This window comes from Osmerus eperlanus, chromosome 23 (genome assembly GCF_963692335.1).
Source record: "Osmerus eperlanus chromosome 23, fOsmEpe2.1, whole genome shotgun sequence".
NCBI classification, from domain to species: domain Eukaryota; kingdom Metazoa; phylum Chordata; class Actinopteri; order Osmeriformes; family Osmeridae; genus Osmerus; species Osmerus eperlanus.
This window is the reverse complement of record NC_085040.1, coordinates 3,108,736-3,131,014: the sequence shown is the minus strand read 5'-3', so window position 1 is coordinate 3,131,014 and position 22,279 is coordinate 3,108,736. Positions and strand designations below refer to the sequence as shown.

The 22,279-nt window shown below is 46.7% G+C and overlaps 3 protein-coding genes across 3 annotated transcripts in view; 2 read left to right on the top strand and 1 right to left on the bottom strand.

Moving 5' to 3' along the window:
- The first annotated feature begins 3,935 nt into the window (after positions 1–3,935).
- Positions 3,936–6,911, top strand: ponzr1 (plac8 onzin related protein 1). The gene is made up of 4 exons (XM_062449824.1): positions 3,936–4,202; positions 4,657–4,755; positions 5,117–5,268; positions 6,473–6,911. Exons 2-4 carry the CDS (start codon positions 4,659–4,661, stop codon positions 6,608–6,610), a joined length of 387 nt encoding a protein of 128 aa, XP_062305808.1. The 5' UTR covers positions 3,936–4,202; positions 4,657–4,658; the 3' UTR covers positions 6,611–6,911.
- Positions 6,912–7,043: 132 nt separating this feature from the next.
- Positions 7,044–13,747, bottom strand: LOC134009996 (uncharacterized). Its single transcript, XM_062449823.1, has 9 exons — positions 13,483–13,747; positions 13,209–13,339; positions 11,857–12,212; positions 11,300–11,365; positions 10,988–11,071; positions 10,431–10,801; positions 10,065–10,268; positions 7,436–7,549; positions 7,044–7,320 (listed from the first exon to the last, which is right to left on the bottom strand). Exons 1-9 carry the CDS (start codon positions 13,623–13,625, stop codon positions 7,251–7,253), a joined length of 1,539 nt encoding a protein of 512 aa, XP_062305807.1. The 5' UTR covers positions 13,626–13,747; the 3' UTR covers positions 7,044–7,250.
- A 695-nt stretch (positions 13,748–14,442) lies between these two features.
- si:dkey-33c9.6 (active breakpoint cluster region-related protein) overlaps positions 14,443–22,279 on the top strand; it is a 9,101-nt gene continuing 1,264 nt past the window's right edge. Inside the window, exons 1-21 of the mRNA XM_062449845.1 lie at positions 14,443–14,650; positions 14,733–14,836; positions 15,047–15,151; positions 15,806–16,117; positions 16,246–16,353; positions 16,445–16,499; positions 16,587–16,639; positions 16,828–16,965; positions 17,251–17,372; positions 17,501–17,660; positions 17,770–17,895; positions 18,417–18,492; positions 18,942–19,037; positions 19,278–19,352; positions 19,708–19,805; positions 19,947–20,057; positions 20,256–20,422; positions 21,161–21,300; positions 21,390–21,524; positions 21,629–21,734; positions 22,111–22,252. Of these exons, the coding sequence (XP_062305829.1) occupies positions 14,539–14,650; positions 14,733–14,836; positions 15,047–15,151; positions 15,806–16,117; positions 16,246–16,353; positions 16,445–16,499; positions 16,587–16,639; positions 16,828–16,965; positions 17,251–17,372; positions 17,501–17,660; positions 17,770–17,895; positions 18,417–18,492; positions 18,942–19,037; positions 19,278–19,352; positions 19,708–19,805; positions 19,947–20,057; positions 20,256–20,422; positions 21,161–21,300; positions 21,390–21,524; positions 21,629–21,734; positions 22,111–22,252 (2,541 nt within the window). The 5' untranslated portion in view covers positions 14,443–14,538. The remainder of the gene's footprint in view (positions 14,651–14,732; positions 14,837–15,046; positions 15,152–15,805; positions 16,118–16,245; positions 16,354–16,444; positions 16,500–16,586; positions 16,640–16,827; positions 16,966–17,250; positions 17,373–17,500; positions 17,661–17,769; positions 17,896–18,416; positions 18,493–18,941; positions 19,038–19,277; positions 19,353–19,707; positions 19,806–19,946; positions 20,058–20,255; positions 20,423–21,160; positions 21,301–21,389; positions 21,525–21,628; positions 21,735–22,110; positions 22,253–22,279) is intronic.

Below are 22,279 nucleotides of genomic sequence, written 5' to 3'. Positions count from 1 at the left end.
AGGCCTGGCAGAGCATCACCAGGGACGAAACCCAGCGTCTGGTGATGTCTATGGGTTCCAGACTTCAGGCTGTCATTGACTGCATAGGATTTGCAACCAAGTATTAAAAGTGACAATTAGATTTATGATTATGTTAGTTTGTCCAATTACTTTTGGTCCCTTAAAAAGGGGGGGGCCACATATAAAATGTGTTGTAATTCCTACACCGTTCACCTGATTTGGATGTAAATACCCTGAAATTAAAGCTGAAAGTCTGCACTTAAAGCACATCTTGATTGTTTCATTTCAAATCCATTGTGGTGGTATACAGAGCCAAAATGATGAAAATTGTGTCAATGTCCAAATATTTATGGACCTAACTGTATATCGATGAGGTTTAATTGCCTGGGTGTGTTTCCTCCTAGCTTGCAGCCATGCTTGGAGCTGTATCTGTGTGGGTGTGTGACTGTGTGGGTGTATGTCCCTGCACCTGGCCCAGGCGGCATCAGGTAGGGCCCTGAGTTGCGCTGATCAGCTAGCAGGGGTCTTCAGTGACATCTTCAACCTCTCCCTCAGCCTATTTGTACTCCCCACCTGCTTCAAGAGGACCACCATTGTCCCTGTGCCCAAGAACTCCAAGGTCACCTGCATGAACGACTATCGCCCGATAGCACTGACCTCTGTCATCATGAAGTGCTTTGAGCAGCTAGTCAAATCATTCATCTGCTGCTCGCTGCCTCCCACCCTGGACCCTATGCAGTTTGCATACCGGTCAGCCTACAGAGAGGAGGTTGATACCCTGACATCATGGTGTCTGGTCAATAACCTCTCTCTCAACGTCAGCAAGACTAAGGAGATGATTGTTGACTATAGGAGGCGGCAGGAGGAGGAGCATGCACCCCTACACATCAACAAATCCGAAGTGGAGAAGGTCAGCTGCTTCAGGTTCCTCGGGGTGAACATCAGCAATGATCTCACCTGCTGAGTTAATCATCGGCAGGAAACTCCCAGCCCTACAGGACACCTACCACACACGATGCCTCAGGAAAGCTCGCAGGATCCTAAGAGACTGTTACCGCTCATCCTTCAGTCTTTTTACCACTTTGCCTTCTGGCAGGCGATACCGAAGCATTCTGAATGGACATTGATATGGACACTGATCCACTTCTCACTAGTCACTTTACACAGTGTCACTCTCAGCTACTGGTTGCACTATCAGCAATATTGCACTATTGTACTTCACTTGTCAATCAGGAAATTCATCGCAGCCTCTTAAGTAAAACCATCCATATCATGCCGCAATGCTAACATGCACAACCCCTGCCACCAGGTTGCTGCGCCTATTGGTGTTTCCCCTGCATGCAGTGTCAGACGGCTTCGCAGCATGGCTGGTGTTGTTGCCTGCCTGTGCTGGACCCCTGTACCTGTTTCGGCATCTCTTGCTGCCTGCGCAAGTCCATCCGAGAACGCCATGGCATCGAGGTAACCACGGACTACATTCACTGTTTGCATGTCACAGTATGTCGTTGGGATTGTGACACCTGGGGAAGACGTCACACACCCCAGTGTTCACTCTGACGCCACGCCAACCATAATGTTCACCGTTAGAGCAAGGAGGTGCTCGGACCATTTTTACAACTTTTTTTTATGATTCGTTCCTCATTAATCAGTCGTTACACAACATTTGTAGCACTATCTACGATCAGTTCTAAAGTGACGTGAATATAGTGGGAATCGGAAGCTCCGCTCTGTGAAAAGTCTAAGCAACGGACGAGGAACAAGTTACTACCACTAGTATAAGAGGACAATACTGACCAGTATACTACTGGCAGTAAACAAATTACATGTGCGGGTCTCATTTGTTTAGGAAAATGTTGTTTAAACAAATATATGGGGCTACTACTAAGAAGCAAATTGAAAGATAACAAGGACATTCTGCTAGACAGAAATAACCTTTGTACAGGAACGCATTTTATTCCCTCCAAGCCATTGGCACACAAATGTAAGCACCATACACAAGTTTCAGAATGTCGCCCCAAAACAAAACCCATTGTAAACGTTTACTGTAAGCAGTGAGGTACTTCTGGCATCAGGATGTCATGTCTGTGCAGAATGGGCTGGAGAGTTACTTATGGATGATTAGATAAAAACAGAACTAAAGTCTTAGGTTAGGATAGATTATAAGGTTAGTATAGGTTATTATGGGTATTAGAGGTTTAGTATACTGTATTTAATATTGTATATTATTTGTATATTAGGAGGTTTACTATATTTTAGTTGATCATATATGTAATCTATGTTCTGTGTAATTGTATGTCATGTTATGCCAGGTTGCTTTAATTTCAGTGCCCAGTCTGACCCTGTGTTGTTCTGTGCATCTGACAATAAAAGACTTGAACTTGGACTTGAACTTGTTTTGTTGATTGTGTGTGATTGAGGGTGTGTGATTGTGTGTGTGATTGGGGGTGTGTGTGTCTGTGGGGGCGGGCGAGGGGAGCATTCCAGTCAAATAATGAAAGAAGACAGGTTATGTATCGGGATAGCATTTCAGTTTGCCTTTCAGTTTGCCTCAGATTATCATCTGAATGAAGTGAGATGTTCGTGTCAAAAGCAGTTGACATCTTATCTTACCCAATGTCGCTGCTAGCCATTTTGGTGCCCTAAGCATAATTCCTTAATGATGCCCCCCCCCCCCCCCCACTTCGAGAAAAAGGTGTTTGTTTTTGCCAGTTTATCCAACAGACGTCATCGCCTAATTTGCGTAATTGTCACGGCTGCTGTGTGGGAGAGAGGAATAGCATTTGTTGGAGAGACAAAATGTAGAAACACCCTAAATATTTTTAGAACTACAAATGAATTTTGAAAGTGTTGGGTGTTTTGGTATTGACAAAGGCCATCAAATCTCTAAATAACTTAATGATTTTAGTGCTTTGTCTATACCCACATTAGGCTACATCAATTATTTATTTGTGTGACAATGAAGAAACGTTTACATTTATATATATTTATGTACAGTATTTATTTTGTGCTCTGTAAACCAGGGCAGGAACAACGGTGGCTTAGCGCATGCCTGATTCATTTGCAGTCTGGATGCAGAGTGTGTGGGTCTGCTGCTGTCTGCTCTGACTGCAGCTGGGACTGTTGCGCGAGGCTATTGTGAGACTGACCGCCTGTGTCAGTGGCGGTTCTAGACAAATTTTACTGGGGGGGCCAAGGGAGGGGGGGGGGGGGCAGTGTTTAATCAGAGGGGAACATAAAAAAACGGAAGCAAATTATATTCAAACATTAAATACTTTAATTGTGCTCTACATTAAAATCAAACAAACGGCTCTGGCTCTTCCAGCTCCTCAGCTCTCTCAATACCTTGATATGTTTTTTACTTCCTCGTTTCATGATGACTACTAGAAGAAGAAAAACAACGTGTAAAAAAAATATATATATATGTATATATTTCTTTATTATTATTCAGGCAGCTCAGGGGGGCCACAGGGGGGGGCAGGGACATTTTTACAGGGGCACTGGCCCCTGTAGGCCCCCGTGTAGAACCGCCCCTGCTGTGAGTGCTTTGGGACGCGGAGGAGCTCACGGCAGCACCCGGTGCTCGTTGAGGACATTACTGCAAAACGTTCCGTGCATTATTATGCACAATGCTGTTTTTAGGGGAGTGGAATTCTGGTAGGGAGTGAGATTTCTGTTATAAACCAGGCGCGTCTGACGTTAGGTTTTCCCCTGCACCCCCCCACCCCCTCCCCCACCGGGGCGAAGTTTAGCCTGCCGCCCCACCCACCCCCCGGGGCCATGATTACCCCTACCCCCCCATAACAGTCAACGGCACGACAATGAGTGTGAAGACACAAACGCATTACCTTTTTTATGTCAGCAGAGGGCGCCAAACACTAAGAAACGCGCCGCGCCTCTGGTGGAAACACAAGCACTGACTGGAGTTGTCTCAATCAGCTCCGGCCACCGCATCGAAGCCGCGCTGCAGACACGCACGGTGTAAACTTGGCGCTTCAGTGCGTGCCGTTGAAAAATACATAAGCGGTTATTTTTCCTGAGAAACCGGAACTTGCTTGTCAAGTTTCACATATAGTCGGTGGATCTTTTTTGTGTGTTCGACACCTCGAGCTCAAAGGTTTTATTGGCTCAAAGGCTATATAGCCTACACGCACTCTTCCATATCTTTAAAGACGCTTACACCTGGTCATTCGAGCTCAAGAAAGGTAAGAAAATAACCACTTTTTACATCTAACCTGGCTAAATGTTCCGTCTTTCTAACGGATCACGGTCCTAGGAAGCGGTTAAGACGGTCTGCATTTATAGTTTCAGATGCTACCATGCAGTGCGTGGTAGCACTGTAATATTAAGGTTTCATTAATTTTCTTCTAACCATGGGCTTGCATTTGGGTGTACATTGTCTTTGTCTTCCGCTTTTGTTGTAGGCTAATGTGCAAGCTAAGAACAGGAGTTCAAACTTCTGTGGGGGGGGGGGGGGGGGGGACTACTTATACTATAATAAATAGAAAGGACACATTGCCTTTCCTGCATAGAGCTGCTCATTGTTCCAATGCGTCTCCAAGTTCCAACAGCACTGCTCAACAATGTGTCTCTTGTGTCCTCCTGCATGATGTCTCTCTCCCATTCACCTCTCCTCCCCCTCTCTTCCCTGGACACCAGGCATGGCCGTCCAGCATCAAATCACCACGGTGACCACTGGCCACAGCACGGGGTCATGGAGCACAGGAATGTGTGACTGCTGTTCTGACATCGGTGTCTGTAAGTCACTTAACCTACACTGCACACCAAATCACTACAAACGATGCTAACCCACATTTTTTTCTTCTCTCCTGTACCAAATATGACTTTCACATGTTTTAACTCGAGTAACACAACTGTTTCTTTAATGGGATGTCAGACACCAATAGAAATGAACACATAACACCAATAACTAATGTGAAGGGGTTTTGAAAAGAATAGGAGCAACTAAATTAGTATTATAATGTGACTGTACGGTGGGGATTTCAGGGCGGGAGAAAGAGAGAGACCATTACAGTCAATCAGGAAATTCATCGCAGCCTCTTAAGTAAAACCATCCATATCATGCCGCAATGCTAACATGCACAACCCCTGCCACCAGGTTGCTGCGCCTATTGGTGTTTCCCCTGCATGCAGTGTCAGACGGCTTCGCAGCATGGCTGGTGTTGTTGCCTGCCTGTGCTGGACCCCTGTACCTGTTTCGGCATCTCTTGCTGCCTGCGCAAGTCCATCCGAGAACGCCATGGCATCGAGGTAACCACGGACTACATTCACTGTTTGCATGTCACAGTATGTCGTTGGGATTGTGACACCTGGGGAAGACGTCACACACCCCAGTGTTCACTCTGACGCCACGCCAACCATAATGTTCACCGTTAGAGCAAGGAGGTGCTCGGACCATTTTTACAACTTTTTTTTATGATTCGTTCCTCATTAATCAGTCGTTACACAACATTTGTAGCACTATCTACGATCAGTTCTAAAGTGACGTGAATATAGTGGGAATCGGAAGCTCCGCTCTGTGAAAAGTCTAAGCAACGGACGAGGAACAAGTTACTACCACTAGTATAAGAGGACAATACTGACCAGTATACTACTGGCAGTAAACAAATTACATGTGCGGGTCTCATTTGTTTAGGAAAATGTTGTTTAACCCTCGTGCTGCCTTCGGGTCACATGACCCAAAGGTTCATAACGAACCATCATTGTGTTTACCCAATTTTACCCAAAACAAAAACAAATAAAAATACTTTTCTTTTAACCTTCGCAATGTGGGGGGTCTGAGACAGCCCGACGGTTAAAAGAAAATGCTTCACTTTGTTTTTGTATGCGGTAAAGTTGTCGCAATACGACGGTGGGTCACAATGACTGATGGGTCAGAACGACCCGAGGAGAACACAAGGGTTAAACAAATATATGGGGCTACTACTAAGAAGCAAATTGAAAGATAACAAGGACATTCTGCTAGACAGAAATAACCTTTGTACAGGAACGCATTTTATTCCCTCCAAGCCATTGGCACACAAATGTAAGCACCATACACAAGTTTCAGAATGTCGCCCCAAAACAAAACCCATTGTAAACGTTTACTGTAAGCAGTGAGGTACTTCTGGCATCAGGATGTCATGTCTGTGCAGAATGGGCTGGAGAGTTACTTATGGATGATTAGATAAAAACAGAACTAAATACGTTCATCCAGTAGTACAGTAATGGACTTTATTTGATGATATCCCATTTGAACAGGTTACTGGATCCTCTCAGTGTTAAATCAAACCCAAGCCAAACCACGTATCATCTGGCCCTCTTTGTTTTTCTCATTCCGTTCGCTTATCTTTTATCCTCCTCCCTGCCTTAACCTTGAAATACTAATTTATCCTCTGTCTCTCTCTCTCTCTCTCCCTGTCTCTCTCTCTGTCTCTCTCTTTCTCTCTGTCTCTCTGTATCTCTCTCTCCCCAGGGCTCATGTATGGGTGACTGCTGTAATGTGTTATGGTGCTACCCCTGCACATGGTGCCAGATGTCCAGAGAGATCAAGCTGCGTGCCGGCCAAGGGGGCACCACCACAGTGATCACCCAGCAGATCATGCATGGCTAAGTGTCCTTCCACCCCCAAACGGCTCATCTTCCTAAATCTGCTATCACAACAGCCACAGTCATAGATTGGAGTAGGCTTTTTTGCATCATATCATGCATCCAGAGGAATTAGTTATTTCTCCTTTCAGTTGAAAGATTGCAGTAACATAATTAGTTGATATGCCATACCTGAATCATAATAATTCCACTTTTTTTGTGTGCCTAAAATCAAAAAAAAGTTTGTGTTGCTTTGTTCGGGCAAGTATTCATGGTCTATTAGTTCATGATGTGTGTCTACTTTCTTAATAAAATCAGTTGCTGTACTGGTGAAGTGGTTCACTCGTGTTTAATCCTGCCCCAACCTGTCATGGTTGTGTATACTAATTGACCTTTAGATAGATTTTCACTTGAGATATCAAGGATGGGTGTGTTTCATAAACGCTCATAAAACACCCACTTCCTACTGTGCAAAAATGGGTGTAAACAAAATGTATCACCTCTTTCTGATGATAGTGTTGCAGTTATATGCCATAGCCATGGATATCAGTGCGTCAATCAAGGTGTGCTAGACACAAAAACGATGGTCTTGGATCTGATACAGAGGTGAATGTTTGTGGTATCCGGAAAATGTTTTTATTGCTGGAGGTTCAGTCACGGCAAGATTAGGTTTCTGATTCTCTCTTCTCGTTGGAGTCCGCTACCTTGGAACTACAAGTCTGGCACTGCTGGGGACTATGCAAACAGACACAGGCAAACTTGAATTATAAACAATGTATCATGTACTGTCAATACTTGTGAGCAGGCCTTATTTCAAATGCGGACGACACACACATACACATGTGCCTACCTGCCACTATTAGCAGTCAGCTGGGTAGAGGCGGTTCGAACCAGCGTCCCAACAGCTCCCAGTCCCTCCAGCTGGACGCCCACCTTACAGAACACTGCCACAGCCTGCTGGGTTCTGGGGAACACACACACACACACACAGAACTGAACATGACTATTATAACAATGGAGACAAACAGTTTGTGAATAGCATGAGCATTTGTGAATGCTGATCTTTTAACAATGAAGACAAATCATTTGTGGAGTGAGTGGATAGGTTGTCTACGGCCCATTAAAGCCTGGCCTTTATCAAACAAGGGCTTTATTTCTAAAAGCTAAACATACACAGCTAACCTCAAACCATTTCACCTGCCTATTGACAAAACCAGGGATAAAACATGGGCAAAAGCAACCTCTAGATGAGACTAAAATGAGTCATCAGCATGAGAATGCCTGTAGATCTACAATGTACAGTTAGGTCCATAAATATTTGGACATTGACACAATTTTCATCATTTTGGCTCTGTATACCACCACAATGGATTTGAAATGAAACAATCAAGATATGCTTTAAGTGCAGACTTTCAGCTTTAATTTCAGGGTATTTACATCCAAATCAGGTGAACGGTGTAGGAATTACAACACATTTGATATGTGGCCCCCCCCTTTTTAAGGGACCAAAAGTAATTGGACAATTGGCTGCTCAGCTGTTCCATGGCCAGGTGTATGTTATTCCTTCATGGGAGTTCGTTATTTCATTGACAAGGAGCAGATAAAAGGTCTAGAGTTCATTTCAAGTATGGTATTTGTGTTTGGAATCTGTTGCTGTCAACTCTCAATATGAAGTCCAAAGAGCTGTCACCATCAGTGAAGCAAGCCATCGTTAGGCTGTAAAATCAAAACAAACCTATCAGAGAGATAGCAAAAACATTAGGTGTGGCCAAATCAACTGTTTGGTACATTCTTAAAAAGAAAGAACGCACTGGTGAGCTCAGCAACACCAAAAGACCCGGAAGACCACGGAAAACAACTGTGGTGGATGACATAAGAATTCTTTCCCTGGTGAAGAAAAACCCCTTCACAACAGTTGGCCAGATCAAGAACACTCTCCAGGAGGTAGGCGTATCTGTGTCAAAGTCAACAATTAAGAGAAGACTTCACCAGAGTAAATACAGAGGGTTCACCACAAGATGTAAACCATTGGTGAGTCTCAAAAACAGGAAGACCAGATTAGAGTTTGCCAAAAAACATCTAAAAGAGCCTGTACAGTTCTGGAACAACATCCTATGGACAGATGAGATCAAAGATCAGAAGATCAACTTGTACCAGAATGATGGGAAGAGAAGAGTATGGAGAAGGGAAGGAACTGCTCATGATCCAAAGCATACCACCTCATCAGTGAAGCATGGTGGAGGTAGTGTTATGGCGTGGGCATGTATGGCTGCCAATGGAACTGGTTCCCTTGTATTTATCGATGATGTGACTGCTGACAAAAGCACTAGGATGAATTCTGAAGTGTTTCGGGCAATATTATCTGCTCAGATTCAGCCAAATGCTTCAGAACTCATAGGACGGCGCTTCACAGTGCAGATGGACAATGACCCGAAGCATACTGCGAAAGCAACCAAAGAGTTTTTTAAGGCAAAGAAGTGGAATGTTCTGCAATGGCCAAGTCAATCACCTGACCTAAATCCAATTGAGCATGCATTTCACTTGCGATGTCTATGGGTTCCAGACTTCAGGCTGTCATTGACTGCAAAGGATTTGCAACCAAGTATTAAAAGTGACAATTAGATTTATGATTATGTTAGTTTGTCCAATTATTTTTGGTCCCTTAAAAAGGGGGGGGGCACATATAAAATGTGTTGTAATTCCTACACCGTTCACCTGATTTGGATGTAAATACCCTGAAATTAAAGCTGAAAGTCTGCACTTAAAGCACATCTTGATTGTTTCATTTCAAATCCATTGTGGTGGTATACAGAGCCAAAATGATGAAAATTGTGTCAATGTCCAAATATTTATGGACCTAACTGTAGATGTTCTCTGTTTAAATGTTCAGTTACAACTACAAACAGTGTATTAGCAGACGCTTTTATAAGCAACGCACAGCACAGCGCAGTTTCGAGCCTGCAACCTTTTGCTTTCCTGTCAAGTTAAAGGGAAAAGGAAACCAGAGGGAAAACAGTTTGCTGAGCATTTCTGCCTTCCTTTCTCACGACTCCCCTCCTTCTTTTATCTTTCTTCATCTCAGACCTCCCCCTCCTATGTTGCTTAATCCAAAACATTTCTCACTCCCTTCCCTCCTCGGTTTAACTTCCTTCTTCTATGCTTCTCCCTCACTGTCTCGGATTTCTGTTCCTTCAACTCTCGGTTTTTACATCTCTTCCTCAATCTCTCTGTGGGACGTTCCCCAGCCCTTAGGCTGCACTTCCCTCTTTCACACAAACAAGACCGTTGCTCAGAACGCCCGTTTAGCGTGTAGCGTATTTGATGTGGAACATTTTGAGCATGCGCAGCCTTCTCCCTTAACTGTATCCTCCATGTCCTCCCCTCATTTCATACGGTCATCAACCGCTGACCTTCCAGGAAGACCAGGAAGACCCACACGCTTCGCCCCCCCCCCCCTCCCCGGTCATTGTCTCACTCACAGCTTGGTGACGTTTGTGGCCTGCTGGCGGAGCAGTTCTATCTGGGAGGAGATGGAGCCATGGCCCTTAAGCTCCTCCCTCTCCTCGTTCCACTGGCCCAGCAGGGCTTCCATGGTGTTCTGGAAGTCTTGCACGACTCCCAGGATTTCCTGGTGCTCCCGATGCTCCTCCTCGTGGGTCAACCGCAGGCGCTCCACCTCGGTCCTGCAGGTCAGGGGGGTCAAAGGTCATAGGGGAGAAAATGGTCAGTGTCCTGCATGTTTGTGTTTCCTTCACCGAGTTACTTCTAATCGTTTACCGACAATGTTTGGCGCGAGTGTGAGGGCGCCTGCCAGCTTATGACTGTGACCTAGGACCTGTGCCCACCTGAGCTCCTTGATGGCATGGAAAGCGGCTGCTCTCTCCTTCTTCCGCTGGGCACAGCTGGGCAGGGCTTCGTCGATGCTGTCGGTCAACCGCGCGCAGCAGTTTTTGTTCTGGTAGGACTCGGGCAGGCAGGTCTCGGACGGGCACCTTGCCAGGCCGCGGTGCCCAGGGCAGTGCTGGTGGGTACAGTAGGCATCGCTCATCTGTCTGTCCTCCGAAACGTCCGAGTCGGGCTCGGAGGGGGGCGGAGCCGAGACAGGGGCCGGGGTCACGGACGAGGACGGGGCTGTGGGTGGCGTGGGGGTCTTGAGATCGGAGGTGTCGCTGGTCTGAGCCTCAACCAGGTGGGTAAGCAGGGTCCTCAGGGTCTCCTGGTAGTAGGAGTGTGAAGATCTGGTATATAACGTCCCTTAGGGAAACACTTAATGCACGTCCAGGATTTTGTGTGTATTTTATTATTTTGATGTATACAATTTTTCTTCTAGCCCTGTGTATGTATATGTTCTCCTAGCCCTCTTTTTAACCTGCAAGTTCTGAGTTAGGATTGTGTTGTTAACCTGCAGGGCCTGCACACTGCGATGAATCAGCTCCATCTTCCACTTCACACTGCGGCTCTCTCGCTCCACTCCTCTGCACTCCTCCTACCAGAAGGAAATCATTTATTCCTTTTTTTTCCCCTCAAAGTGCCAATGTCAGTTATCCATTTATGGGTTTGTTTCCTTGTGAAGGAATGAGGATATGCAGATTATAGCATTACAATGGCATGTCTGTTTAAAAAAAAGTTTAAACAAAAGCTGATACTGTATTTCTGAACTGGGAAAGCCATTGGCTCTAACAGAATGAAGAAGCCGTGAGGACTGCTTACTCACCTCCAGGTCGTACAGGCAGTGGGCTATTTCTGAAGGAATGAGTCTCTTAGGCAAACTATGGAATTCCTGTTAGGACATTGGCCAAGAAACCATTTTTTTTTAAACAAAGTTGCAGTTATAATCTTAGTGCTGGACCTCTTCCTGTTGAATACTCAGTATGCTTTCATCACACCCCAGTGAAGTGTCAAAGTAACTTTACACATGCACAAACACAAAAAAATGTACACACCCACACACAAGTGTACTTTCAAAACCACAAAAACACACACCTCGTACCTACTGAAGATTACTTTGTTTTCCCCTTTAGATCACAGACAAATCCAACCCCTAACCATGAATAATGAGGATGCCCACCATAACAGTAAAAATAACAGTGAGACCATTTTTCAAGGTCCAAATTGATTTGTCTTCAAGTCACCCAAAATGTGTAAGTCTATAGAAGTCAAAACGTCTCTACAAAAGCCCTATGTGAGCCAGCTAGTGTGTCAAATCAACTCAAATGATCTTACAACAAAAAGAATCTTATGGCTACACTTGTTATTCTGCTAGTTCTTCACCTGCAAGTATTTGCTGGAGCTTTCCGTGGAGCCCCATGCGACATCATGTCTGTTTTTCCCTTTAGGCCTGTTGGCCACTATGAGCCTCCCTTCCTCTGCCTCGTCCTCTTCATTGATGGACAAGAAGAACTCGGAAACTTCGTCCTCCGGTCCTGCCTTCGCGCTGCCGTCCCTGGCATCCTCAAAGCTCACGCTCTCCGCCACTTCACCCATCTTGGCGGTGCTGCACTTCCCCTCCCCGCTGGCAGGCACCATGTCCTCCAGGGAGGGGCGACTGCTGTGGCAGCTGCCCTTGGGGTTGAGCTGGGTGTCGCTGGTGGGGTGGAACTCCATCTTGCTCAGTTCATCCCTGGAGTCTGAGCCAGAGAGGGAAAGGGGCAAAGGTCGAGTTTAAGGTTGAACTTGAAGTTGTTTCAAATGGACACAACTACGTCTTTAAAGATCAATCTTAACGCATCCTCCCCTCCAGGAAGATTGACGTAGGAATGATGGCACGTGTCCTGCTCAGTACAGTGCAAAAAGGATTGCCTGGTGAACCAGCCGTGACAATCGAAAACTCATATTTGGATTACTAAAAGGTAACAACTGCACATCCTTTTTCTTTGTGACTAGTGATGTGTGATCATCAGCAGGCCCGTAACGGAAACACATGAGGCCCCCCCGCAGAATAAGCCTGAGAGCCCCCCCCCCCCCCCCCCCACATATGTAACGGATAATGTAATACAAATACCGACGGGACGAACAGGACCCCGACGCGATCAACTGAACTTTTTGGAACATTCTGAAGAGCCGTGTGCAAGATATCAAAACTCAAGCTTGTTTTGTGAGGGAAATTTATTCAATAAGAAAAAAACGCTCAAACGGTTTGCAGGTGAATAATCCTAAACCTACACATGTGCGCGTCTTTTAGCAAATCTGTGTGCAAAGTCTTTTTAAAAAAGATTACCCCCGCGGTGCGGGGGTAATGACAGCCGTGGGTCGAAACCATGACAACCCTGTGGTACACACAACAGACAAGTGTCCCAGAATCAGCCCACATTTTAACCAAGCATGTCTTGTTTAGCGCTCTGCTGCTAGAGAAGTGGTTAAAGTTTAACCACTTCCCTCACATTTCCTGTCCGTTTCACAGAAAGAATGTAAACTTTCACTTTCCTTTCTGCTGAGAGAGAGAGAGGAGGGATAGACAGGGGTAAGGATTTTTAAGGAATGCAGGTAGCAGAAGATCAGGCATAAGTGCCAGGATTTTGTTACAAGCTGGTGGGAGTGGATATGCTTTCATCCAATCATAAGCAAGAATATCATTTTATGGTAGGGAGGAAGTAAAATCGTATTCAAATCCGTACGAATCTTACCTGAGTGTACCGGGAGCCTCCCCTCCTGGCTATCTAGAGACACAGCAGAGTGCGCCGTGCGGGGATTATTTAGGAGGTCTGTGGAAGCCAATGAGCGGCGAATTCCTAAACTCCAGTGATGCGACTGTTGTCTGAGATAAACAGATTCAGAGATCAATAAACGATTAAACGATTTAAAAAAAGTAAGCCTACGCAAGTAAGCCTACGCAAAATGATCCATTTTCAGAATGGATCATATTAACGTTTCTCATCATTGAGATAAACGGTACTGTACCGGAGCAAAGATGGAGCTGTGGTTTCTGGCTGATCAAAAGACGTGTCCAGATCATCGGTTGCCAACGCATTCTCGCTGGCCTGTCGCAACTCCTGCGACAAGAATATAGTGGTGCATTTGGAACTATCCTCCATTCTTTTCATAATTCCGCCAAAACAGATCGGAGGGTTGAATGTGGGACTGGATCTGCAATAGCCCACGTTTTGAATGGATGTTGTTCACGAGACAACAACCATTCAATTTAGCGTTTTCTTGCCATGCACATATTTTTTTAAACCCTTAGTTTCCAACTGTGACGTCACAATGAAGATAATAAAGTACAAACAACTTTACTAGGCATGACGTTTCATAAACCAATGGATGTGCTTGTCCCTGAATAGTGAGATTATAGTTTCTGATGGGAGAAAGTTTACTCTACCTCCAGGTGGCAGCATTGCCTAAATCTAATCGACACAGTACTGAAGGGATATGACCCTGATCACTTACGTAACACTTACAGACGTGTCACTGATAATAAACAATTTAAGCATTTAAAAACGAAATACAGTAGGCTATCAGAATAAACTATGTAAAGTTGTACATGCTACATCTGAGTAGTGTTAAAAAATAACAATAAAAAAATCTGAAAATACATTATATATAACCGTTGCAAGTTAAATAGGCAAAAAAAAGGTAGAGCTCGGATAACTGGAGACAATAACGAGTTTTGAATGAACCTGCTGTGTCTGAAGGCTACGTGATTTACACTTCCTGTGCGCGCTGTCCAAGGTGCTTAGCTGTCACTTTGGTTAACCGACAGATAACCGACGGAGCGCCAAGCTGTTCTATATAGGAAACTACTCTGTGCAAATAAGAACTGTTTAAAAGTGATTGACTAAAAAGAAACGCGTGTATTTCAAGAGGAAGAAAAGCAATACAATTGATGAAAAAAAGATTAGCCTAGGCTATTTCCTGTTAGACCTTTATTGGGACATCCTTCTCACTTTTGTCAAAATAAGGCCACGTTTATGATGCATTGTCACAAAAAAACAGGAAGTTGACTGACTTAGTTCTCTCATGCGTCTGACACATTTTCAAAACAGTTTCGGAGAGGAACACACACAGACTCTCAGGGCAATGGATGTTTATAAAGAAGCACTGAATTATCTGGAGTCGTACAACATCTCCGGTAAGTCACCTGTGTCTGCGTGTGTGAGTGTGTGTCTGTTATGGTAGCCTGTCCAACTGGTATTTCTCTGTATGTGTTCAAGTGGAGGATGAAGTATATCCTGAACTTGAAGAGGACGTATTCCATGAAGATTCTTATCTCCACTCACCTCTGCAGTCAGATTGTGTGGACTTACCTGACACGCCTGTAAGTCTGATTGAAATGACCCCTCCTCCCCTCAGTCCCCCCTCCCTCTCCTTCCCACAGAAAATACTCTAGAAGAGTTTAACAAGTCCTCTTTAAAAAACAAGTTCACCCTCTTTGACTTTCTTGTTACATTTAATTGTGAAAAGGTCAATACAAGCCAAGTTGGAACATTTTGAAATGGCTTTTGCCTTTCTGCCTGTTCTGTTTTAGACACTGTGCTCTCCAGAGGCTCTGTTGGAGAGGAGGCTAACCGTCCTGAAGGCTATCCTAGAGAGTGAGCAGCTCTACCTCAGCGAACTGCAGACACTGCTCACGGTAAACACACACACACACACCACACACACACCACGCCCACGCCCCACCCACACCATACCCACACACACACACACAAACGCACACTCTCGTACCTTGACGCCAAGTTATTTGCCTACGGCCAGTGATGGTTGTAGGCAAATCTACACTCTTATCTACACTCTCTATCTTATGCTTCAGCCATTGTCTCAGTTCTAATCGGTACCCTTGTCTCTGTTCTATTGAGCCTTTTCAAGATATGAAAGGTTCAGTAAATAGTTTATGAGCTAGTAATTTATTCTAAATTAATCATGAACTAAATCCAATTGTGAGAAGTAAACAGCAGAGAAGGAGAGGATTTTTTAACTGGTATTTTTGTTCCCCTTTAATGGCATGAATAGACGGTTCTGCTTTCGCAAATGTGATAACCACAAAAAACGTGCATTTAATATGTGTGTGTTCATAGCACAATGTGCTAGGTGCTCCGAGCAAGTGTCGGAGTGTCGGAGTAACTGTCGAAAACGGTTTTACTTTTGAACGTGTGAAATGCTTTTACTGCATTTCAACCCCTCGTCTTTTTCCTTCTCCCTCACTCCTCTAACCTTCCATCGTCTTCTTCTACTCTTTCATTTCCATCCCTCCCTCTGTCCTTCCCTCCTCTCCCTCCCCGCCCCCTAGCCTATGAAAGCCTTGAAGGCTTCTGCAGGGACTTCTCAACCAGTCCTGTCGAGCCAGCAGGTCCAGACCGTCTTCTATCAAGTACCAGAACTCAGGGACCTGCACAGAGACTTCTACACCGGCCTCAGGACCAGGCTGGAGGCCGGAATGAGGCCCGGGCCTGGGCCGCAGTCAGACCAGGGAGCTCAAGTAGAACAAAGCCCGATGGAAACGTCTGGCTGTGTGGGAGATGAAGCTGGTGGGTCGGAGATGAAGCTGGTGACAGGCCATGGTGGCTTCCAGTTAACTGTCGGGGACCTGTTCCTGAAAATGGTTAGTTCCAATCCTCCTCCAATCCATTATTCCATTGATTATTCCATCCATCTGTCCATCTATCCATCCATCCATCCATTTATCCCTCCCTCCCTCAATCCCTTCCTCCCTCTCTCCCTCCCTTCCAGGTAAGCCAGCTGCGTGTGTATCGAGGCTTCATAGATAACTATGAGAGTGCTGTGGAGATTGTGAGGAGGTGTACACAAACCAACCAGTGCTTCAGAGAACTATCACAGGTAAGGTCAAACTCCGAGCGCAAAAACGAAAAATCACCATGGCAACCATTAGTTTCAATATGCCCTGTCCACTATCTCAATCCTTTTCTAGAGTATGATGTCATGTAATGGAATAGACAAAATTAAGACTTCGTACACCTTTGAAGGTAAGATGGAGACTTCATTGTAATTGGATGAGACGGGACACGACCCGCCCCCATTGTTGATTGACACTTGTTTTTCTCCCTCCACAGCACTTCTGTACAAGCCTCTGGATCGGATCACCAAGACGACCTTAGTGTTACATGTAAGAGTGAAACGCTTCATTGTCATTTATCAATCCGCTCTGTCCATCCATTCATCCTTTCATCCATCTATCCTCACTCCGACCCAGATCCCTCTGTAACGCCTACTCTGGACGCATCTACCACTCTCACTACCCCCCCCCCCCCCCCTTCCTTCATTCCTTCCTCCCTCTCCGCCCTTCCTGTGTAGGACCTGCTGAGCACCACACCTCCGAACCACGAGGACCATCCAGTGCTGCAGGAAGCCCTGAGGCTTTCACGGGGCTTCCTCTCCGGCCTCAACGAGGGCTCACGCTGCAGGCGAGAAGTCACGCTCAGCCACGCCTTGGTGAGTGGGACACACACACACACACAAGCGTGCTCGGGTGTGCGCGGATCCCGTGTGCATACTGTACGTGCACGCACGTGCACGCCCGTACAGACACGCACGCTAACGACACCTCCTCGATGACAGGCACGCACGTGCGCACGCCGATACGCGATACACATACCTGTCATAACCTGGAAGTCTGTGGTATAATACTCCGGAAATGACAGCAACCTTTCTCATACACTGCTGTAACTGACCTATTAAAAGAGGAAGAACATGGTTGGTGTGTGTGTGTGTGTGTAGCGACGCCAGGTGATCCGTGACGGCTTCGTGGTGGATGTGTGTGAGGGAGGGCGTAACCTTCGCCACCTCTTCCTCTACACTGACCTGCTACTGTGTGTGAAGATGAAGGGCGGGGCTACAGGGTGAGTAATAGGCGCCTTAAAGCCACCCCTCTTTAATCTGGTGTCAAACACTCAAGTTGAAATATGTTCATTTGTTCTTTAAACGTTTATGTGTGTCTGTGTGTGTGCCTGCTGGTTGTGTGTGCCAGTAAGCAGACCTACTACAGGTTTTGTTGGTACCTGCCCCTGGCTGGTCTGAAACTGCAGTGGGGGGCAGAGACAGAGCGATCGGCCGACACACACCTGCGCATACAGACCATCAGATCCAAGATGTTCCAGTTACGACAAGAGCTACGGCACTCAAACATGGTGTGTGTGTACGTGTGTATGTGTGCAAAGCAATAAGACCCTAATCTGTTGTTGAAGTGTTACAGAAACCTGACTGAATAAGTCTGTCTGTGTGTGTGTGTGTCCACAGGGGCTAGTTAAGGGTTTGGCAGCTCGTTTTCTGGAGAAAAGCAAGAGGAAGATGGAGCAGTTGGAACTGATGCTGCTGACGCTCGCTCCTGTCCCCTATCTGGACCTCCACAGCCCCAGTGGCAAGGTGCCAACACTCACACACACACACTCACACACACACACACTCACACACACACACACACACACACACTCACACACACACACACTCACACACACACACTCACACACACACACTCACACACACACACTCACACAGACACATACACACTCACACACACATACACACTCACACACACATACATACACACACTCACACACACACACACACACACACACACACTCACACACACACACACACACTCACTCACTCACACACACATACATACACACACTCACACACACACACTCACACACACATACATACACACACACACACATATACACACATTCTCCTCCCCACAATCTGGAACTACAAAGCCCCAATGGCAAGGTACCAACACACACACATACACACACACATACATTCTCTTCCCCTCAATCTGAAACTACACAGCCCCAATGGCAAGGTACCAGCACACACACGCACGCACACACACACACACACACACACACACAGAATCCGAGCCCTCTCTCTTCTCTCTCCAGAGCCATATGTTCTTGCTGTCCTCCCTGTTTGAGCTGGAGGAATGGAGAGAAGCCATCCTCAAACTCACAGGAGAAGGTGAGAGCTAACTACCTCACATGGGGGTAGGACCATGTCAAAGTCCAATCACACAAAAACAGTTTGGAACATCCTCTTGTACAAATACATAGACTAACAATACCAGACTAATGTTGCATGGGATTTCTTTTGTCTCAAAAGTGAAATCATGTAGAAAACTGGAAGTTCTCATGTGTTTTGTGTAGTAACTTTGGTTTTCCTTTGCCTTAATGCTTGCGAAACAGAATTTTGTTGTTGTAATAGTGCTTGTAACCAACAGTGTCTGTGTGTGCTTGTGTGTGTGCTTGTGTGTGCTTGTGTGTGTACTTGTGTGTGTGTGGTTGTGTGCGTGTGGTTGTGTGTGTGTGTGTGTGTGTGGTTGTGTGTGTGCTTGTGTGTGCTTGTGTGTGCTTGTGTGTGCTTGTGTGTGTGGTTGTGTGCGTGTGGTTGTGTGTGTGTGTGTGTGCCAGATATGGAAACAGTTCCACCAGATCTTCTCACCCTGACCAGCTCCTGTGTCAAGCTACGGATGACTCAACAGCCTCCTCTACGCAGCCTACTGACTGGTTAGATAAACACACACACACACACACACACACACACACAGCCTGAGTCTATCTCTTAGATTTTTACCATGAGTCAAACATGTACTCTTCATCTTCCTCTTCCTTTCTCTCTACATCTCATCTACCGTCTCTCACCACCTCTCCTACACGTTCCCTCTACCTCCCCCTCACTCTCACGCTCTTTCATCATCACCCCTGCTCTCTCTCTCTTTCTGTCTCCCCTCTCTCTCGCTCCGGTAGAGGATGAGGACCAGTGTTTGTGTGGGACTCTGAGTGTGGCCGTCCAGTCAGCGTGTGGACTCCAACAGCCAGCCAGTGAGTCCAGCGTTCCTTAAAAAATCACTACCCATCTCTACCCCTCTGTCTCTCTCTCTCTCTCTCTCTCTCTCTCTCTCTCTCTCTCTCTCTCTCTCTCTCTCTCTCTCTCTCTCTCTCTCTCTCTCTCTCTCTGTCTCTCTCTGTCTCTCTCTCTCTCTTTCTCTCTTTCTCTCTGTCTCTCTCTGTCTCTCTCTCTCTCTCTCTCTTTCTCTCTTTCTCTCTGTCTCTCTCTGTCTCTCTCTCTCTCTCTCTCTGTCTCTCTCTGTCTCTCTCTCTCTCTCTCTCTTTCTCTCTTTCTCTCTGTATCCATGACCCATGTATGTGCACCTTACAAAGCGACATCCACCCGCAGGTGTGTCTGTCAGCGTGGAGGTGGATGGTTATGACTTCTACCCGACCCAGGGCCAGACCCACTCCTCCGTCCCCTCCCTGTGCCCGCACTGGCACCAGGTCAGCCGCCGCTCCCTCAGCACCCAGCGGACGCTGCAAACGCCGGGCCTTTCCACGCCTTCTCCATGTGTTTATTCCATCTTTTTCTACAAACAACATGGTGGGAAGTGACGTTCTTGGGGGTGGGGGTTGTGTTTCCAGGAGTTCTCGTTCCGCGTGGACGGAGCGCGGCAGATGAGGGTCGTGTGTGTGCGAGAGACGGGGCAGGGAGCGGACTCCGAGGACACGGTTCTAGGCAAGACCTCCGTACAGGTGAGAACGCCAGTGGTGTTAGTGGGAGCTGGGTCATCGGGACTACAACATGGGTTCTTCTGCATTCTTGTGTGGCCTGTGTTTATGTGTGTTTGTGTTTGTGTGTGTGCGCGTATGTGTGCTGGTGTGTGTGTGCGTGCATGCCTGTGTGTCTATGTGTGTATCTCTGTGTGTCTGTGTGTGGTGTGTGTGTGTCAGCTGGACCCAGCCGTGCTACAGAAACAGTGGAAGAGACGGTGCATATCCCTGGGCCAGGTGGAGGTGACCCTCTTCCTGAAGTACCTCCCCCACCCACTGGACCCGCCCAGCATCACACCTGACCAGCAACAGCCCGTGTTCTGTGTTCCCATTGGAGCTGTAGCGCTGTGAGTCCAACCAATCACAAAAATAGGACACTTACGAGAAATTGTATTGCTGTTGTTTTTTCAATTATAGCCTTTACACAAATAGTTTTTGAGGAAATGAAACTTTTGTGTTTCATTGTAAAACTGGAATTGCCGCAGAACTGTGGCAAGAATGGACAAACGTAAAAAAGGAAACACAAATATGTGGTTTTGTTTGAATGAGTGTGTGTACTTTAAATTCATTAGTGTAGAGGAAGATACACAACCCTGTACTTCCCTGCTCATTCGTATTCTGTGAGAGGTTAGGGTTATATGGGGTGAGTTATTACACCAGATACACGGTTACCCTGGCTACCACCTCACTACCACCTGGTATAGAAGTGCTGCTCCCCTGGTCCAGGGTCCACTTCTGCTCATCTGACCAGTCCAGGAACAAAAAGGTGTTTTGAGTCTGTGTTACAGTTACAACTTAAAGTGCTTGTTTTGAGTTTGTTGTTGGTCAAATTAAAATCTAGTCAACAGAATTCCCCACTAACGTCAGTGTGTTTCTGTTTGTGTGAGTGCATGTTTGTGTGTGCGTGGGTGTATGTGTGTCTGTATGCATGTGTGTGTGTGCATGTGTGTGTGCATGTGTGTGTGTGCATATGTGTGTGTGTGTGCATGTGTGTGTGTGTGTGTGTGTGTGTGTGTATGTGTGCATGTGTACGTGTGTGCATGTGCGTGTGTGTGTGTGTGCATGTGTGTGTGTGCACCCCCCAGGCAGGAGGGGGTGCTAGTGCCTCATGTGGTGCGCTGCTGTGTGGAGGAGGTAGAGAGGAGGGGCCTGGAGGAGCTGGGCATCTACAGGATATCAGGAGCCCTCAGTGACATCAGCACCCTCAAGACTGCCTTCAGCACCAGTGAGTGTGTGTGTGTGGACAGAATTGAAGACATATTTGAACCCCTAACCCCTCCCTCCCTCTCTCTCCTTCTCTCCCTCCCTCTCCAGGTCTGCGTGAGGCCGTGTCCAGGTTGAGGAGTGTTGACATACACGCTGTCTCAGGGATCCTCAAGCTGTACTTCAGAGAACTACCCCAACCACTCATACCCACAGAGCTGTTCCTAGACCTGTCCAAGGCACTCAGTGAGTCACCCACACACACACACACACATGGATACACACACCCACCCACCCACGCACACACACACACACACACGCACTCACCGATGTACAACTTCCTCTGGCAGATATCCCAGACATGGGCACCCGGATCAGCACCCTGCTGTCTCTGCTCCAGTCCTGTCCTGACGTCAACATCAACACCTTCTTCTTCCTCCTCCACCACCTCAAAAGGTAACACGTGTCTCTGCTCCTCTCTCGCCTCCTACCCTCTTCCCTCGCCCCCTTTCTTATTCCCTCGCCTCCTCTGCTGTCCCCTGTCCTGTTCCGCATCCACTCAAAACTCTCCTCTCTCTTCTCCTCCTCTCCTCCTCTCCTCTCTCCTCTCCTCTCGTCCTCTCTCCTCTCCTCCTCTCCTCTCTCCTCTCTCCTCTCCTCTCATCCTCTCTCCTCTCCTCTCTCCTCTCCTCTCATCCTCTCTCCTCCTCTCCTCTCATCCTCTCCTCTCATCCTCTCTCCTCTCCTCCTCTCCTCTCTCCTCTCCTCTCTCCTCCTCTCTCCTATCCACTCCTCTCCCTTCGTCTCTTCTCCTCTCCTCTCTCCTCTCCAGGGTTGCAGAGAAGCAGGAAGTGAACAAGATGCCATTAATGAACCTGGCCACAGTATTCGGTCCTACTCTCTTGCGCCCACCTGTGGCCACACTGGGGAACTCCTTCCCGAGAGTGGACATTTCCCAGGAGGTAGTTGTGCAGGTGGGTCATGACAACCTCAGTAAAGAA

What these genes read in the sequence shown, in the direction of transcription:
- ponzr1 (XM_062449824.1), top strand. Translation starts at nt 4,659, where the DNA reads ATGGCCGTCCAGCATCAAATCACCACGGTGACCACTGGCCACAGCACG. An exon ending in CTGTTCTGACATCGGTGTCT is followed by an intron (nt 4,756 to 5,116) that starts GTAAGTCACTTA and finishes CCCTGCCACCAG; the next exon opens with GTTGCTGCGCCTATTGGTGT. An exon ending in GAGAACGCCATGGCATCGAG is followed by an intron (nt 5,269 to 6,472) that starts GTAACCACGGAC and finishes CTCTCTCCCCAG; the next exon opens with GGCTCATGTATGGGTGACTG.
- LOC134009996 (XM_062449823.1), bottom strand. Translation starts at nt 13,625, where the DNA reads ATGAAAAGAATGGAGGATAGTTCCAAATGCACCACTATATTCTTGTCG. An exon ending in ACAGCTCCATCTTTGCTCCG is followed by an intron (nt 13,340 to 13,482) that starts GTACAGTACCGT and finishes TGTTTATCTCAG; the next exon opens with ACAACAGTCGCATCACTGGA. An exon ending in GCCACAAACGTCACCAAGCT is followed by an intron (nt 7,550 to 10,064) that starts GTGAGTGAGACA and finishes TGTGTTCCCCAG; the next exon opens with AACCCAGCAGGCTGTGGCAG.